The 17,948-nt window shown below is 44.7% G+C and overlaps 1 protein-coding gene across 4 annotated transcripts; it reads right to left on the bottom strand.

Annotated features, from left to right (window-relative positions):
- Positions 1-346: 346 nt before the first annotated feature.
- Positions 347-16,426, bottom strand: LOC137607122 (splicing factor 3A subunit 3-like). 4 transcript variants are annotated; one of them, XM_068332620.1, is made up of 5 exons: positions 15,538-15,645; positions 1,083-1,193; positions 867-957; positions 723-778; positions 347-636 (listed from the first exon to the last, which is right to left on the bottom strand). In XM_068332620.1, exons 1-5 carry the CDS (start codon positions 15,628-15,630, stop codon positions 562-564), a joined length of 426 nt encoding a protein of 141 aa, XP_068188721.1. In that variant the 5' UTR covers positions 15,631-15,645; the 3' UTR covers positions 347-561. The 4 variants fall into 4 exon arrangements, with proteins under 4 accessions (XP_068188721.1, XP_068188719.1, XP_068188718.1 ...); XM_068332618.1 differs by lacking the exons at positions 347-636; positions 723-778; positions 867-957 and adding an exon at positions 16,158-16,426 and having other exon boundaries at positions 1,089-1,193; positions 15,538-15,885; XM_068332617.1 differs by lacking the exons at positions 347-636; positions 723-778; positions 867-957; positions 1,083-1,193 and adding exons at positions 2,187-3,201; positions 16,158-16,426 and having other exon boundaries at positions 15,538-15,885.
- Positions 16,427-17,948: the final 1,522 nt, after the last annotated feature.

Here is a 17,948-nt window from a genome sequence, read left to right on the forward strand (position 1 = left end):
GTTCACTGGGTTACTGTCATACATACAGTGTGGGCGCACTGTGTTATTGTCATACATACAGAATGTGGGCACACTGTGTTACTCATACGTAATGTGGGTTCACTGTGTTACTGTCATACATGTAGAAGTTGGTTCAGTATTGACAGCAGACATTCCTTGAAGAACATGTGAACACAGGAACATCAGTGGAACCTCACCATCTTTACTGCATGAGAAAACCCTCTCTGATGTTCTGTTTATACTCAGAGCTTTCCAACCTGTTCTTAAGTTAAACGTTGCGATGTTCTGAAAATTCACTTTCAGTATTTGACATGTCATGTGGTGTGCTTACCACACATGTAAATTATTGGCGCCTTCTGGTAAATTCATCTTTAAACAATATTCCACAGTACTCTGAAAAAATGTTATGTTTATTATAATGATCAATGGTTGCCACATTTTGAACTGATCGCACAAGGGGGTGTACAACATTACTACAGACAAATAACCAGTAAAAAATAAAAAATAACCTGTATGATTAAAAAAATGTCTTCAATCTTGAACTATTGTCGGCGTGTCTTTCTACAGGAGGCCTTGTCTCTTCAGATCCTCGTACGTCTTCTTGTTGATCACATTTCCGCTGAAGTCTCCGTACTCCTAGAAAATTGATATTGTATGGCGTCAATATTGTGCAATGACCACGTAACGTGATAATATCTATAATCCTGACTCAACGCACTCACCTCTGTGTCCGGCTGCCAACGCTCCGAAGCCTTCTGGGTCTTCAGCTTCGCCCACACTGGAGCAAAAAACACAAACCACTGATCAAAACCAACTTTGAACATTTTTCGCGACACGGATTTTATCACCGAGCTCCAGAGTCTTACAAGACACGGCGTCCTCAATCTGTGTGACGTTGGCAAAGTGAGCTGTGTTGGGGATTCCAAGACAGCGCATACCGTGAGCATGCCTCCACTCCTGCAGAATAAACAGCACAAAACACGGTTAGCTGCAAAGGAATGCAGTTACTATAAACAGGATTATATTTAGGTGCTCAGATAAACTGCCTTCTCTGTGGATCTTCAAGTCAAACCACCACTTACTGCAAAGTGTCGCTGGAAGGCTTTGGGGCCTCTGTAGTTGAAGTTTCCACAGATCTCACAGTTGTAATTGATGTTCAAGCCGTGGAGTTTATACAGCCAGTAGGGAATGGGCTGAGGGCAGGAAGCAGCGTCAGGTTCATTCAGAGAAATCAAAACCCAAAACATGACAATACGGACAAACGAGAAGTATCTGAAGATCTCATGAGAAATGTGTTAGACGACATTACAACACAGCAGCAGACAGGCTAACACCCGCTGCAGTGAAACATTTCACAAACACAACAAAGAGTTAGCCTAGAGCTGCTAGGAGCAACACCTGTCCGCTAGGTGGAGAGAAGAACCACCACTGGGCAGCGATCGGAACCACAAGATAACGTCAAACATCCTGAAAAGCTACGATAGTGGTGGTTAGCTGCTGGCTGTAGACATGCTAACATTTGCTGGGGTGCTGACTGCAGACATGCTAATGTTAGCTTGGGTGCTAGCTGCAGACATCCTAATGTTAGCTGGGGTGCTGCCTGCAGACATGCTAACGTTAGCCTGGGTGCTGGCTGCAGACATGCTAACATTAGCTGGGGTGCTGACTGCAGACATGCTAATGTTAGCTTGGGTGCTAGCTGCAGACACCCTAATGTTACCTGGGTGCTGCCTGCAGACATGCTAACATAAGCTGGGGTGCTAGCTGTAGACATGCTAACATTAGCTGGGGTGCTGGCTGCAGACATGCTAACGTTAGCTGGGGTTACCTTGCCATCCCAGCCCAGAGGCAGATTCTTATTTTTAGACACTCTGAACTTTTATGCTCTTGCGGGCCACATTAAATGATGTGGCGGGCCACATTTGGCCCCCGGGCCTTGAATTTGACACCAGGATTTCTCTTAAAGTCTCTGTCAGAAGAAATCAATGTTGGGGCAGCAGTGGCTCAGTGGTAGAGCGAGTCGTCCAATGTTCCCAAAATCGGCAGTTGTGAGCTGACAGTGGGAGGTGTCAGCTCACCTCCGGAGCACTGCCGAGGCACCCTTGAGCAAAGTGCCTGTCAGGTTCATGCAAATTTAAAACACAGACAAAAAGGAGAAGACAACAGTTTATATTTTTTACTCGCGAGGAGAACGGACAGAGGTGTGCTCGATACAAACGTCAATCCGCTCTAAGGATTTCTCTGCCGAACCCTCTTTTTATTTAGGGCAGTCCCTGTTTACATTTATTTTTTCTAAGGGATGGGGGGCAGAAAGACGACAGTAAAACAACATCTGGCATGATGCAGTCATTCTAATCTGTTTTAGGGCATCCTCTCCTTTGAAGATAACAACCATTGTCATTCTTATTGTCATTCAGAGGTCGCATCCTGCTCAAATGGCTCCCACCAACACTCTGGTGGTCCCCCTGCTGGTTTCGTCTGCCTAGAAAAGAACTTAAAACATAGCAATACACTTCATACAGATATAAACATTAACATGGCCATGCTACAAAGAATAAAGGAATATAAAAAGAGTAAATATGAGATAATTTATATACATTATTCTAACAGTGCCATCCCCCTTTACAAGATTCTCATTTGGGCGCTCCTCCACAAAAGGGCTACCCGCCACTCTACCACCCCCTGCAAGCGTACAGCCCCCCCCCCCCGGTGTGTGTGTGTGCTACAGGGGCCTATACAGACTAACGTGTATACATGCATTTGAAGCACAGTGCGCCCTCGTTCTTTGCGGTCAATGTGTTCCAGGAACCACGTGCGATTGAGCAATCCCAGATCGTGATCTACTTATCTTATTATTTACGGTAATTTAAACGTTTATGACCCTCCCCATACTGATATTAAACCACCCTCTATCTGTAATACCTTTTCCCACACTCTGATAGACTGTTTAAAGCACTTTTGTGTCTCACGAAAGTCAGAGCCTGACGGAACAGAGTAAACTTCCAGATGCGGTCAACCAATACAATGCGCGTACAGTATCACGTGACTGCCTACTAAAAATCCGCGATGAGGTGGAGCATACCTAGACGTGATTGGAGCAGACTTCAATGGACATGTTGGTGCAGGAAACAGAGGTGATGAGGAGGTGATGCGCAGGTTTGGTATCCAGGAGAGGAACGCAGAAGGACAGATGGTGGTTGACTGTGCAAAAAGGATGGAAATGTCTATAGTAAATACAGAAGAGGCAGGAACATAGGGTGACCTATATGAGTGCTGGTAGGAGCACACAGGTAGACTACATCTGGTGTAGATGGTGTAACCTGAAGGAGATCAGTGACTGTAAAGTAGTGGTAGGTGAGAGTGTAGCCAAACAGCATAGGATGGTGGTGTGTAGGATGACTCTGGTGGTGAGGAAGATGAAGAGGGCAAAGGCAGAGCAGAAGACGAAATGGTGGAAGCTAAAAAAGGAAGAGTGTTGCATGACTTTTAGGAAGGAGTTAAGACAGGCTCTGGGTGGCAAGGAGGTGCTTCCAGATGACTGGAAAACTACAGCTGATGTGATCAGGGAGACAGGTAGGAGAGTACTTGGTGTGTCATCTGGAAGGACAGTAGATAAGGAGACTTGGAGACATCTTTTCCTAAGATGGCGCTGCACTAGTGGCGACTGATTACGGCAGCTCTCCCACACCGGTCTTTGTTTCCTTTCTTTTTAACTGTTTTTCTTACTTATTTTTTCCATCTATTTTTAAGTAACTAAGTAGTGTGCCGTGGAGACCAAGTTTGTTGTACTCGCGCTGGTCTTCATGCTGTTTTTTACATTGGTCACGACCGTGTCTGTGGACCCTGTACGCAGCCCTATTGTTTACAGTAGGGATCAGCTGTTGGCGCTCCGTAGAAACACGGTGCTGCCACAGGAGAAACCCGACATCCCCCGGGAGCTGAGGAGGAGGAAGCGGGGGAAACGTGCCGGAGTTGCACGCTGGGCCAGGAGGAGGAAATTCAGACCCGTCCTCCCGTCCATCATCATGGGGAACGTACGATCTCTCCCCAACAAGATGGATGAGCTGGCGGCGGTGACCCGGCATCAGAGGGACTTCCGCGAGTGCAGCGTCATGGTGTTCACGGAGACATGGTTGAACGCGGCGATTCCAGACACGGCCGTTCATCTGGACGGGTTCAATCTGGTGTGGGCGGACAGGACCAGGGAGAGCGGAAAGAGGAAAGGAGGAGGGCTGGCAGTGTTCGTGAATGATCAGTGGTGTAACCCTGGACACATCACTGTGAAGGAGCGGCACTGCTGCCGGGACATTGAACTGTTGGCGGTCTGCGTGCGGCCGTATTATCTGCCGCGGGAGTTCTCACACGCCATTGTGGTAGCTGCGTATGTCCCCCCCTCTGCCGACGCGGATGCAGCCTGCGACGTCCTCCTCTCCCTAACGAGCAGGCTGCAGACGCAGCACCCACAGGCCCTCATCCTCATCTCTGGAGACTTTAATCACACACACCCGTCCTCCACTCTGCCCACCTTCACCCAGTATGTTACTTGTTTCACCAGAGACAGTAAAATACTGGACCTGTGCTATGCCAAAACCAAGGAGGCATACATATCACCCCCCCCCCCCCTGGGAAGAGCAGACCACAACCTGGTTCATCTCCTGCCCGTCTACAAGCCTCTTGTGAAAAGGCAACCAGCTGTGTCCCGCACTGTGAGGAGATGGTCCGACGAGGCAGAAGATGCTTTGAAGGACTGCTTCCACAGAACAGAGTGGGATTTATTCTGTGATTCTCACGAGGAGGACATTGACGGTCTCACAAACACCGTCACAGATTACATTAACTTCTGTGTGGATAACACCGTACCCACCAGGACTGTACGGTGTTATCCCAACAACAAACCCTGGATCACCCCGGACATTAAGGCCCTTCTTAAGGAGAAGAAAAGGGCCTTTAAGTCTGGAAACAAGGACGAGCTGAAGGCTGTCCAGAGGGAGCTGAGGAGGAAAATCAGAGAGGGGAAGAACATGTACAGGAGGAAGATGGAGGACCAGCTGCAGCAAAACGTCAGCGAGGTGTGGAGGGGCCTGAAGACCATCTCAGGCCATAAAGGACCCGACCGCCAGGTCACTGGGGACCAGAAGTGGGCAGATAACCTAAACAAATTTTTCAATAGATTCGATCAGGCATCCAGGCCCCCCCCAGCCCAGCCCTCCACGCTGTAGCCCCCTCCTCCCCCTCCCCCCCGGCCCTGCCCCTCTCCAACACCACCACATCTCCTCCCCCTCCCCCTTTACAACAATCAGCTGACGGCCACCCCCCACTGCTCAGGTCATGTTACAGCCACCCCCTACAGTTCACCTCTTCAACCCACCCCCCTCACCCACACCCCCCAGCACACAGTCCCCCAGCCCCACCCTGTCCCTCACTGAGTCCCAGGTGAGAAACCAGGTGAGAAACGAGGAAGGCTGCGGGTCCAGACAGCATCAGCTCCAGGCTCCTGAAATCCTGCACAGACCAGCTGTGTGGGATTGTTGGACACATGTTCAACATGAGCCTGAAGCTGGGAAGGTTCCACAGCTGTGGAAAACGTCCTGCTTGGTTCCCGTGCCCAAGACCCCGCATCCCAAGGACCTAAACAGCTACAGGCCGGTGGCACTAACGTCCCACCTTATGAAGACCCTGGAGCGTTTGGTCCTCTGTCATCTCCGCCCCCCGGTGAGCCCATCACTGGACCCACTCCAGTTCGCTTACCAGCCTGCCATCGGGGTGGATGACGCCGTCATTTTCTTTCTAGACCGAGCACTGTCCCACTTGGAGAGGCCTGGGAGCACTGTGAGGATCATGTTTTTTGATGTCTCCAGTGCTTTCAATACGATACAACCGGCACTGTTGAGGGACAAACTGGAGATCACTGGGTTGGACCACCACCTCACGGAATGGATATTGGACTATTTGACCAATCGCCTGCAGTTCGTGAGGACCCGGGACTGTGTGTCGAACACAGTTGTCTGCAGCACGGGGGCACCACAGGGAACGGTTCTGGCTCTGTTCCTGTTCACCCTGTATACTGCAGACTTCTCCTACAACTCCCCCACGTCACCTGCAGAAGTTGTCTGACGACTCTGCAATCGTCGGCCTCATCACCGATGGGGACGACAGAGTACAGAGAACTGTACTCTCTGCCAGAGGAGTTCAAGGTGGAGGTGGGACTGCATCAGAGATCAGCTCTGACCCCCTTCTGCTGTAGCTGTGTTAAGTATTCTTTAACCCACTTTTTCCAGAATAAATCTGACATGTATTGCACCTGCTTCCATCACCTGTGAGCATACACATCAGCCTCCTGGCAGTCACCTGGTGGTAAAGATGGTGAGGTTTTCAACAGCAACCGGTGGTTGGGTGTCAATGTTTCCAGGTCATTTTGATCTGTAAATGCTTTGGTAATCGGTCGGCTATTGATTATGGATTTCACCTCGCAAAGAACTGTGTGAAGTTCCTCTTCAGCCAGATTTTGCACATTCAAAGTAAAATTTAGGACTTTTCTCACAGAACAAATTAGCCGCTCCCAAAATCCTCCGTGATGCGAACCAGCAGGGGGGGTTAAAGGTCCATTTGATTCCTTTCTGAAGAAGTGCATTATTGATCTGTGACTGGTTCCACTGCTCAATGGCTGTTCTTAACTCACACTCTGCTCCAATGAAGTTCGTCCCATTGTCTGAGCGCAGTTCCTGGACTTGACCTTGTCTTGCTATAAAACGTCTGAGTGCATTTATGAAGGAGTCGGTGTCCAGTGAAATTGCCACTTTAATGTGAATTGCACATATAGCCAGACAGGTAAAGATAACACCATATCTCTTCACAACACTCCTTCTGCTCTTCACTTCAAATGGTCCAAAAAGTCCAATCCAAGATGAGTAAATGGTGGCTCATCTGGAGTCACTCTTTCAGGAGGTAGATCTGCCATCTGCTGGAACACCCGCTGAGCGTTCAGTCTACGACAGATGACACACTTAGATAAAACTCTCCTTATGGCTGTACCAGCCCCAGTGTTCCAGTACCTCTCCCGCAGTTTGGCTAGCCTGTGGTTACGGCCACCATGTCCCACCTCTTAGAGAATATGCCTCAGAAGCATGACTGAGATATGGAAGTCTTTAGCCAGTACTATGGGATGCTTAGCCTCCGCAGGCATAGATGATCTACTCAACTGACCACCAACTGCCAGAACACCATCTTTGACACGTGGGCAAAGTTTATAAATGTGGCGATGGCCCTTAACACTTTCGCCATTTTGCAGCCTGGAGAATTCTTCTGGAAACTTCTTCCTCTGGCAGAACCTGATGATTTCCAGTTCGGCTTTCTCCAGTTCTTCCACTGACAGACGACTTGGAACTGTCTTCCTCTTGAAAGCGTCCATATCCTTCTCCAAAGAACATCTTCGTTGCGTCACATCCAAATCAGATTGTGAGAGTTCGGTGTTCAACTGTTTCCTCTTCTGGTAACAAGCTACGAGCCAGTCCTTGAATCTTAACATCCAAGCCACGGACCTTTTCTGACCAGTCCAAGATGAAAAGTAACTGATCATGTAAGTCACAGAATCACTCTCTTCTCTGGACTGTACAGCATTCACAGCAGCAGCTTTTTTGATCTCAGGGTCATCTGGTGGAAGCTGATGAACTTCCTCGTGATTAACAGTTCACATACATTCAGGTTGACGGAGAAAAGGCAGACCCGAAACCCATGTTAGATTTTTGAGAAATGCATCCACTTTCAAATCCACATCGGCTGGGTTCCTTGCAGTGTCTACATACCTCCATTGACAAGACGGTGAGACCTAGATAATTTCTGAAACTCGGTTGGCAACAAAGACTTTGAACCCGGAAGTCTCATTCTTGATGAATTTTAGCACAGATGCACTGTCTGTCCACAACACAGAATTGTGAAGTACCATGTGCAACTCTCTCCTCCACAAGACATCCATGCGGCTTGCCATGGTGGCAGCAATGAGCTCCATACGAGGGATGGTAACCGACTTAAGGGAGCTACCCTAGCCTTTCCCATGACAGAAGCACTGTGTAGTTGTGAGTGCGTGCTATGTAACAGCAGGTATGTCACTACTCCGTAGCCATCTTCACTTGCGTCACAGAAATGGTGCAGCTGTGCAGTAGCTGTTTCTCCAAAGTCTGGTGGTTTCAGGCATCTCATGATGTTAAAATTCTCTAGACGGCACAGTTCCTGCAGCCAAGTCATCCATCCATTAGCAACCGAGTCAGGTATGATGTCATCCCAGCCAACTGATTTCCTGCACAGGTCCCTTAATATTTTCTTGGCAGGCAACACAACAGGGCTCAGGATTCCAAGAGGATCAAAGATGGAGCTGAAAGTTGAGAGTATTCCTCTCCTGGTGAGTGGTCTGTCCTTAATGATGATCTTGAACTTAAAGCTATCGGACTGAATGCACCATTCCACACCAAGCACTGTCTCCAACGGTAGCTGATCCTGATCCAGGTCCAATCCTTTCATGTCCTTGGCTGTGTGACTTTCAGGTATTACAGTCATAACCTCACATCTGTTGCTTATCCATTTCCTAAGCTGGAAACCACCCTCCGCACAGATGGAGACAAGGTCATCATAGAGAGATACAGCTTTGTCTTCTGAAGGCACAGACACCAGACAATCACCGACATAGAAGCAATGTAGGACCTTATCAATCACTTCTTGGCTGAACTGTTCTTTATTATCTTCTGCACATTTCCTGAGAGCAAAGTTGGTGCAGCTGGGAGATGAAATTGCCCCAAAGAGATGCACCAACATCCTAAAGTCACTGAGTTCTTGATTTAAATCTCCATCAGGCCACCAGAGAAACCTCAAGAAATCGGCATTTTCAGCTGATACCTTTACCTGGTGAAACATGGATTCAACATCTGCCATGATCACCACTGGTTCTTTTCTGAATCTGGTCACCACCCCAATCAATGAACACGTCAGATCTGGTCCTTGTAGGAGCTGAGCATTAAGAGATGTTCCTTGGAAACTTGTTCCACAGTCAAAGACAACTCTGTTCTTCTTCTTTGTTGGATGGTAAACGCCATGGTGAGGAATATACCAGACCTTGCCATTGCAGCGTTCCAACTCCTCTTCAAGCACCTTTTCAGCATAACCTTTGGCAACCAAATCTTTCATAAGGGATGTGTAGTCTGAATAAAACGATGAGTCCTTCAAAAGACTTTTCTTCAAGTACTTGGCACGTTGCTCCACAATCATTCTGTTATTTGGCATGTTGAGTTCCTCATTTCCGATCTGGTAATGGCCATTCTCTTGCTTTCCTAGTTTGTAACCAAGTCCATAAACCTTTGATCCTCTCGACATTCCAGCTTGCTCATCCATACTGCATTCAGGGAAATCCATCTTGAACTGTTGCTGCCAAAGTTCATAATTCACAACTGACACTCTGTTCACTGACAACTCTGGCTGCTCACAATCTACTGCTTCCTCACTTTCTCCCTTTAGGTCCATTCACAGTCCATCCCAGCATTGTCCTGATAGAACAGGATCCTACATTTACACTGTGAATGATCTGTAATGGTTCCAAGGCCTTAGGAACATTTGCATCTATTTCAGGCAAATAAACTTGTTTTAAATGAGGCCAGCCCTGAATGTCCCTCTGTCTTGGAATGTTCCCACTGTGGACAGGAATACGCTCCTGTGTGTCTTGGGCAGTTCACAGAAATTATCATATTTTAAGACAGCCACCCCAATCCTAGATAGAAGGCCAAAACAGAGCCCTTTCCATATACAGGTAGTCGCCGACTTACGACCGCGATTGGGACCGACAGATCGGTCGTAACTCGACTTGGTCGTAAATCGACTCTTAAGTGAAAATTAAATCCAGCAGCGCTGGTTCTTGGCTGGGGGTCGTCCGGATCGTCAGCTGGGGCAGCGTGTGGGTTGGTGGGAGCGCGAGACGATCTTTCATAATCATTGTGAGCTTTGTCTGAATTGTTCGTTTCTTTTTCTCCTCATAAATTTCACGATATGGACGGAAAGCGTCGTTTGCCATCCGTTCAATCCTTGCAAATGTTTATATGTTCTATGTCCATTTCTTCAAAGTGTGCACGGAGTTTAGTTAACAGGGAAAAGCCTTCTGACAAGCCTTTGGTGGTGAACATTTTTTCTGTTTCCTCCTCTTCTTTCTCTGCTTCTCTTCTCTCTTCTTCTTCCACTCTTTCTTCTTCCAGCGCGATCAGTTCTTCATACAGCGCGATCATTCGTGAGTTCTCCAAGGAGAGGTTTTTTGCCAGTTTCACTATTTTCTCCAGAATCTGATCAAGTTCTTCGTCACTTTCAAATCCAGCAGAAGAGTTCACGTAACGCTTGACAGTTTTTCCATACGCCATTCATACATTTCTCCGTCACAGCCTCCTAAGCAGCCCAGCCCATCAGTAGTGGGCTGGGCTGCTGATCTCAGTGTGACTGAACAGCGTGTGTGCGCCGTGGGGACTGAAGAGAGCGCGGGAGTCTGAGAGCGTGAGTACTGTGGCTGGAGGGAATGCCCGCGTTACCCGGACATTGTGGTCGTAAAGTCGGTCGGTCGTAAGTTGCACAGGTCGTAAGTCGGCGACTACCTGTATGCAGAAGCTACTTTCTGCTGATTTCCAAAATGATCCCTTAGTCGAGCTTTAGCCTTAACATAGCCGCTCTCTGGGTTCATGTGCTGGCAGCTTGTAACTAGTTGCTTAGGATGTCCTCTAGTATACTGCTCCAAGAAATAGAGTCTGTCACTGTAGTTTTCAGTGTTTCTTTACACACCATTCTCAAAAGCTTTAAGGAATGCATGATATTTCAATGGATCACCATCAAAAATTGGGATCTCTCTCCTTGGTAATGATGAGAGGCATTGCTGTTGCATCAGAAGTGTAGTTATTTCATTTTGCTTTCTCATACGGTAATTCCCAGCATATTGTTTTGATCCTCATTCTGTGATCCAAATTCTGCATTCCATACATCTCTATTTTGAGTTTGGGTGTTCTCATTAGCACTGTAATTCACTCAATATTGTTTGGGTTTGTTAAGTGACACAGGTTCAGAATGGATGAAGTGAGGTGCAGTTTCCTCCGTAGGCTTTGCTCCTGGGTCCATATAATCATGTTTAATTTCCTTTTGTTTCAGTGACATTTGTGGAATAGATGAATTTGCATTAGCATTGAGAGCTTTTTGGTTTGATTTTTCTTTTTCCAGGTAAGAGTTCATTCCATCAGAACGCTTGGATAAGGAACTCTTTCCACTTCAAATGCTCTGAGATCGTAAAACGTTTAACATAGCCATGTGCACTTCAATATCTTCATCCAATTTAAGCTGCTCTTTCTTTCTCTTCAGCTGTTCCTCTTGTTCTTCCAGCTCCTGTTTGTTCTTCAGAAGTTTCTGTCTTGCCATTAAAGCTGCCAAGTCAGCCTCAGCCTTAAGACGTGCAGAAGAAGCAGAAGAAACAGTTGACTTTCTTCCAGTAGAGGAGTTTTTGCTTCCTACATTTGATATACTGTCACTTGGTTGTATGTTTTCTTGAATGTCCTCTGTCAGGAATGTGGACACAGCCTGAGTTGGTGTTTGATGTTCATCCTCTGTTGGATAATGAAGGACTCCTTCTCTAATTGCAGCAGGATCTGAATGTCCAAAGTTGATATTATGTTGTGGTCCTTCAGATTCACTTAGCCACTTTTTAACCTCTTATTCAAATGTGTTACTGTATTCCGTGATGCTGGCAAACCATTCGTTTTGTTTGCTTTGTTCATCCTCAGGCAGCAGAGGAATCAACACATTATGTGATATGATAGCATTTTCACAAAGTTGAATTAAATACTCAAGATGAGGTTGAACATATCAAACATTTTCCCTGCTTTTCATTTCAGGTATGAACCCTTTTATTTTATTCACAGTGATTTTGTGTTCATGCTGAAGTTTTTCGATTTTATTTGCCCAGGCCTTGGCTGTGAGTTTAGTTTCTCTTTCCCACACTCCATTTCAACACCAGCATTTGTTTCACTCATTTTCATAATTTTCATTTTAATTTTTTTGTTAAAGTTTGTACCTTTTTGATTTATTATTTATTTTATTCAATTTATTGTTTGTGCATTTAAACCACATCCACAGGCGAAAATAAGGGTCATCCAGTAATCATCATCCCACACAGCAGCAGCACAGCAGAACGGAGGTTCATACATTCATTACATGGAGATAAGTTCAGCATCAGAATGAACGATGATGATAACACCAATGCGCCGAAGAATTCAGTCAACAACACGCCATCGTTCCCAATGAGCAAACAGCAGTCAATATGGAAGCCGCGTTCCTTCCATCAATATTCAGCCTCATGCGTGCATCTACAGGTGTGGCTCACCTGGCTGTATTTCACTTTGCCAGCGGCTCCAAATCTGTTAAACAACCAGCTCCTGCCTCCGTAGTTTATCTCCGATGATAGTTGTTTGATTTGATCCACTTCCTCCTTTTGTCCTCTTGATCATTTCTTCCGTTGAGCTGTCAGACGATGTTTCCTTTTGATGCTTGCCTTTTTGTTGACAAAAACGTAGCGATTTCAAAACCAGTAAGTCCCTGAGAGGCTGACGACGGGGCTTCCTTTGTCAGACCCGCCTCCAGACAAAAATGCCACGATATAAAAAAATAAGTTTAATCCTTTATTAACGAAAAAAGAATAATGAACTCATAAAAAATGTTCACAGACTCATATAAGTGATCACAGACTCGTAGCGATAAAAACGTTACGTGATGTGTTCGGAGTTTTGCGGTCAACAAAAATACAGCAACCCCGCTCAACCTGTCTCTCTCCTCCACACAGGTGAGATGATGCCCCGTTTAACCTATATTAACGTTCACACCCACATCTATTTGACCCACTTATTCCCTCAATAAGATCACGAAAAACAACATCACAAACAACAGCATATACAATATTCAAATCATCATATCATCTCATAACACAAAATAACTATAAATTAATTCATGGCTCCTACAAAGGTGGTTTACTATCAGTATGGGGAGGGACATTAACGTTTAAATAATTGTAAATAATAAGATAAATAGATCGCAATCTTGGATTCCTCAATCGCATGTGGTCCCTGGAACACATTGACCGCAAAGAACGAGGACGCACTGTACTTCAAATGCATCTATACATGTTAGTCTGTACAGGCCCCTGTAACACACGCACACACATGGGGGGCCTGTACGCATGCAGGGGGAGGTAGAGTGGCAGGCAGCCCTTTTGTGGAGCGCCCAAATGAGAAACTTGTAAAGGGGGACGGCACCTTGCTCAAGGGCGCCTCGGCAGTGCTCCGGAGGTGAGCTGACACCTCCCACTGTCAGCTCACACTCTTTTGGGCGGGAGCGGGAATCAAACTGCCGATCTTAGGAACATTGGACGACTCGCTCTACCACTGAGCCACTGCCGCCCCAACATTGATTTCTTTAAGAGACTTAAAGAGAAATCCTGGTGTCAAACTCAAGGCCCGGGGGCCAAATGTGGCCCGCCACATCATTTAATGTGGCCCGCAAGAGCATAAAAGGTCAGTGTCGAAAAATAAATGAGTAAAAAGTATGATTTGACCAAAAACTACATTTCCCGCAATGCAGTAATTAAACCCATTTTAACTTGGACAAAACCATTTTGAACAAACTTAATGTCTTGACGTGTCTGATGTTATTTTTCTTTATTTCTTTACAATTGCAAAGCGGCTGTGAAATATGGTGTCTAAAAATGATCAGTCAGAGGAAAGCTTTCCGTGGCTGCTTCCAAGAGCTCGAGATGTGATACAGTTTTCGCATGATTTGAAGGACTCAAAATAACATGCTTTTTCTCTCGAATATATTGTTATACTCATGTTTCAGATGTAATTATTTTATGAATTAAAATAAAATTTGGTGTTCAGTGTTTTTTTAAACTTGAGTCTTGATAAAGAGGGGGTCTTCTTATAATCAGGGTCGTCTTACATTCGGGCCAATACGGTAATTGCTTTGATTGCCAATTTAAAAGTCCTACAGCTACCTACCTATTTATATTTACAAGGAACGTTATTATTATTTATTATTATTTTGCTCTAAAAGGTTCAGGAACATCAGTTCATTGATGCAACGTGAAACTGGAAACGTTCTAATTATTATTCTGTTCGTAGTGACCCGATTGGCATAAAATTCTGGTTCAAAGCCCTGGTCCTGTACGTCCTTTATTCATTTACCGGTAATATGAATCCATTAACGTCAGTAGATGTTCTGGCTTCATGTTTGTTGACCAGCTGTTTTATCTGTCAAAAACGTACCTGAAAAGGTCTCCACACATTGAAAACTATCAGGCTTCTAACTCTGTGTGGATTCTCATGTGCTTTCTGTAAGTATTTTTCCATTTAAAGTCTTTATCACATGTTTCACACCTGTAAATGTTCTGACATGTGTGGACTGTCCTGTGTTGAGCCAAAGCACTACTGGACCTGTTCTCTTTCCCACATATTTCACACCTGTAAGGCTTCTCGCCAGTGTGGGTTCTCTTGTGTACGATCAACACACTATTGTTAATAAAACATTTCCCACATGTTTCACACCTGTAAGGCTTCTCAACTGTGTGGATTCTCTTGTGTACTATCAACCCATTATTCCACATAAAATCTTTCCCACATATTTCACACCTGTAAGGCTTCTCGCCAGTGTGGATTCTCTTGTGTGCAATCAACACACTATTGTTAATAAACCCTTTCCCACATGTTTCACACCTGTAAGGCTTCTCAACTGTATGGATCATCTTGTGTCTTCCCAAATCACTGTTGGACCTAAAATCCTTCCCACATGTTTCACACCTGAAAGGTTTCTCACCAGTGTGGATTCTCTTGTGTACGATCAACACACTATTGTTAATAAAACCTTTCCCACATGTTTCACACCTGTAAGGCTTCTCAACTGTATGGATCATCTTGTGTCTTCCCAAATCACTGCTGGACCTAAAATCTTTCCCACAGGTTTCACACCTGTAAGGCTTCTCACCAGTGTGGATTCTCTTGTGTACTATCAACACACTATTGTTAATAAAACCTTTCCCACATGTTTCACACCTGTAAGGTTTCTCACCTGTGTGGATTCTCTTGTGTACTATCAACCCATTATTCCACATAAAATCTTTCCCACATGTTTCACACCTGTAAGGCTTCTCACCTGTGTGGATTCTCTTGTGTACTATCAACCCATTATTCCACATAAAATCTATCCCACATATTTCACACCTGTAAGGTTTCTCACCTGTGTGGATTCTCTTGTGTACTATCAACCCATTATTCCACATAAAATCTTTCCCACATATTTCACACCTGTAAGGCTTCTCACCAGTGTGGATTCTCTTGTGTGATACCAACGTATTCCTGGACCTATAATGTTTCCCACATGTTTCACACCTGTATGGCTTCTCATCTGCATGGATTTTCATGTGAGATTGCAAAGTCTTGTGGTTCGTGTAACCCCTCTTACATATTTTACAAACATATTGTTTCTTACTGGTGTTACTGGTTCTCTGGGACTGAAACTGAGACTCAATCTCAGCATCTTTTCTGCTTGTTTCTCCTCTCCCTTCATGGCTGACGGATACATGAGAGCTGTTAGAGATCAGCAGGTCAATGTTTGCTGCTCCCACCACAGAGCTTATAACCGGCAGGTTGTCAACAGACTCTTTCAGGTGTAGAAGCTCTGGTTCCTCTTTCAGGTGTAGAACCTCTGGTTCCTCTTTTAGGTGTAGAACCTCTGGTTCCTCTTGGTCCACACTGAACTTCCCCTCCTGGTTCTGGAGCTGCTGGTCAGCAGGAACCTCCACCTCCTCCTGCTTACAGACATGATGCTGTGGGCCATCTGGAGGGACAACAAAAGGAGTATCACGTTAGAGGTAAGATCTTCAGCCCGAGTCCAAGTTCGGACCGAATTTCGGGTCGGGCTTTAATACCCGCGGGCTTGGGTCGGGTTGTATTTTTTAGGCCCGATCTTACCTCTATATCACGTTACTATGACTACCAACTAAAACTGTCACACAAACGGAGACATGCCAGGAAATCAGTTGTTTGTTAAAATATGGATGAATTGACCGTCAAATCTCCTGTTCTTTCATTAAATGACGTGTTGTTTACCTATCCTGTGTAACTTCAGTTCGGCTCTGAGGCAGAGATCCAGCAGTCGGCGTTGATGATTTCTCTCTTCTTCGTTCTTGACGGTATTTTTTCTTAAAGCTCCAAAAACTTCCTCTTCAGCAGCTTTTAGTCCATTTACAAATGAATTTCCCAGAGAATCAAATGAAAACATTTTTTAACTGAACTAAATACCACAAAAACTAAGACAAAATAGATTTTCACTGACGTCGGGAACGCAGAAGCTAAAGCTACTAAACGTGTTTGTTGACTTCCGCTTGTTGTCCCCCAGAAAAACGTCCGACTAGGAAATCGTCCAGGTTTTTAATTCTGCTGTAGCTGAAGGTATGGATTCAGAATTCCACTGTTTCAGATCGATAGAAATGGTGAATATACTTCCTTCACTTAATTCTTTTTTTTAATTCACTCAGGACTGAAAAAATTCGTGGACTTTAATTCTAGTTCAATAGGAGAGCTGGTACATTGATCCACCTTAAAGAAAGTAGTTTAAATCAATCAACTGGACTTGTCTAAACTTCCTTGAGGACGGTTGTGATTTACATTTCTCCGTACGTTTTCTTTTGAAGAATTACCACAGTGAAAGAAAATATTTCTGAGAACATTAATTGGTTAATATGTATTTGACTTTACTCAGCTCCTTTGACAGATCCCCTGAGATTCTTTGTTCATCAGCTGATTTACTTTTCAAGTATCTACCCTGCAAGATTGGACTATAAAATTAGTCACTTGATTGTGAGAAGTTTATTTTTGTAATGAAACATAGAAACAGAACAGAATCTTCACCTACATATTCCAAAACAATGCTACTTTAACACAAGATGGTCACATTTGTTTATTTATTAATTTAGTTGGGGTCTTTTTTCAGACATGTCATTACAATAGACTTCACCAACTTCAACTAATTTACAACATCGACAACATTTGATGGGGTGACGGGTAGAAGCCATTTGGTTTGTGTAGTTCTCGTCCCCAGAATGAATAAAACACCTCTCATCTCAATGTTTTCATCAAAATCAAATATCCATAACCTGTCTGGTAGAGAATATTCTATCAATGGCACTGAATGACCAGCTCAACAGTTCCATTGTAGATGAGCAGGACACTTGACAGTGTCTTATGTATCTCTCCAGCCTCATAGAATCTCTCAGTCGCTGTCACTAGTCCTTCGTTTCTCTTATCAATGTCTCGGAGGTCACCCAGAGCACAGTCACATTGACATTCTTGGAAGGAACAGCAAGTTTTGTCAATGTTAAAGATCACATGTGTCAAACTCAAGGCCCGTTGGCCAAATGTGGCCCGCCACATCATTTTATTTGGCCCGCATGAGCATAAAAGGTAATAGTGTCTAAAAATAAATAGGTCAAAAACTACAAGTCCCACAATGCAGTAATTAAACCCATTTCAAATTTAACAAAGCTATCTTGAACAAAATTAATATCTTGATGTGTTTGATGTTATTTTCTTTACTCATTTGGATACTTTGATTGATGGAGTTCTGTGGGTTTAATAACCTAACAAATTAAAAGGATTCATGTTAAAACAGACAAAGAAGCAAAGAAATTTTTCTGTGTTTTCTTGGTGAAAATGAGTTTGACACTCCTGCTATAGATGATCAAAACAAGAAGTTGACCTTGCTAGTGTTATTATAGTTTCTGTACAGTATTGTTACAATCACATTAACCTATTACCATATTAGGAGTTAACCAACATTTCCATCTGTACTGTAAACTTGCAATGATAACAATGACAGATCATTATACACTACTTTAAAGG

This window comes from Antennarius striatus, chromosome 14 (assembly GCF_040054535.1).
Source record: "Antennarius striatus isolate MH-2024 chromosome 14, ASM4005453v1, whole genome shotgun sequence".
Taxonomy (NCBI): Eukaryota; Metazoa; Chordata; class Actinopteri; order Lophiiformes; family Antennariidae; genus Antennarius; species Antennarius striatus.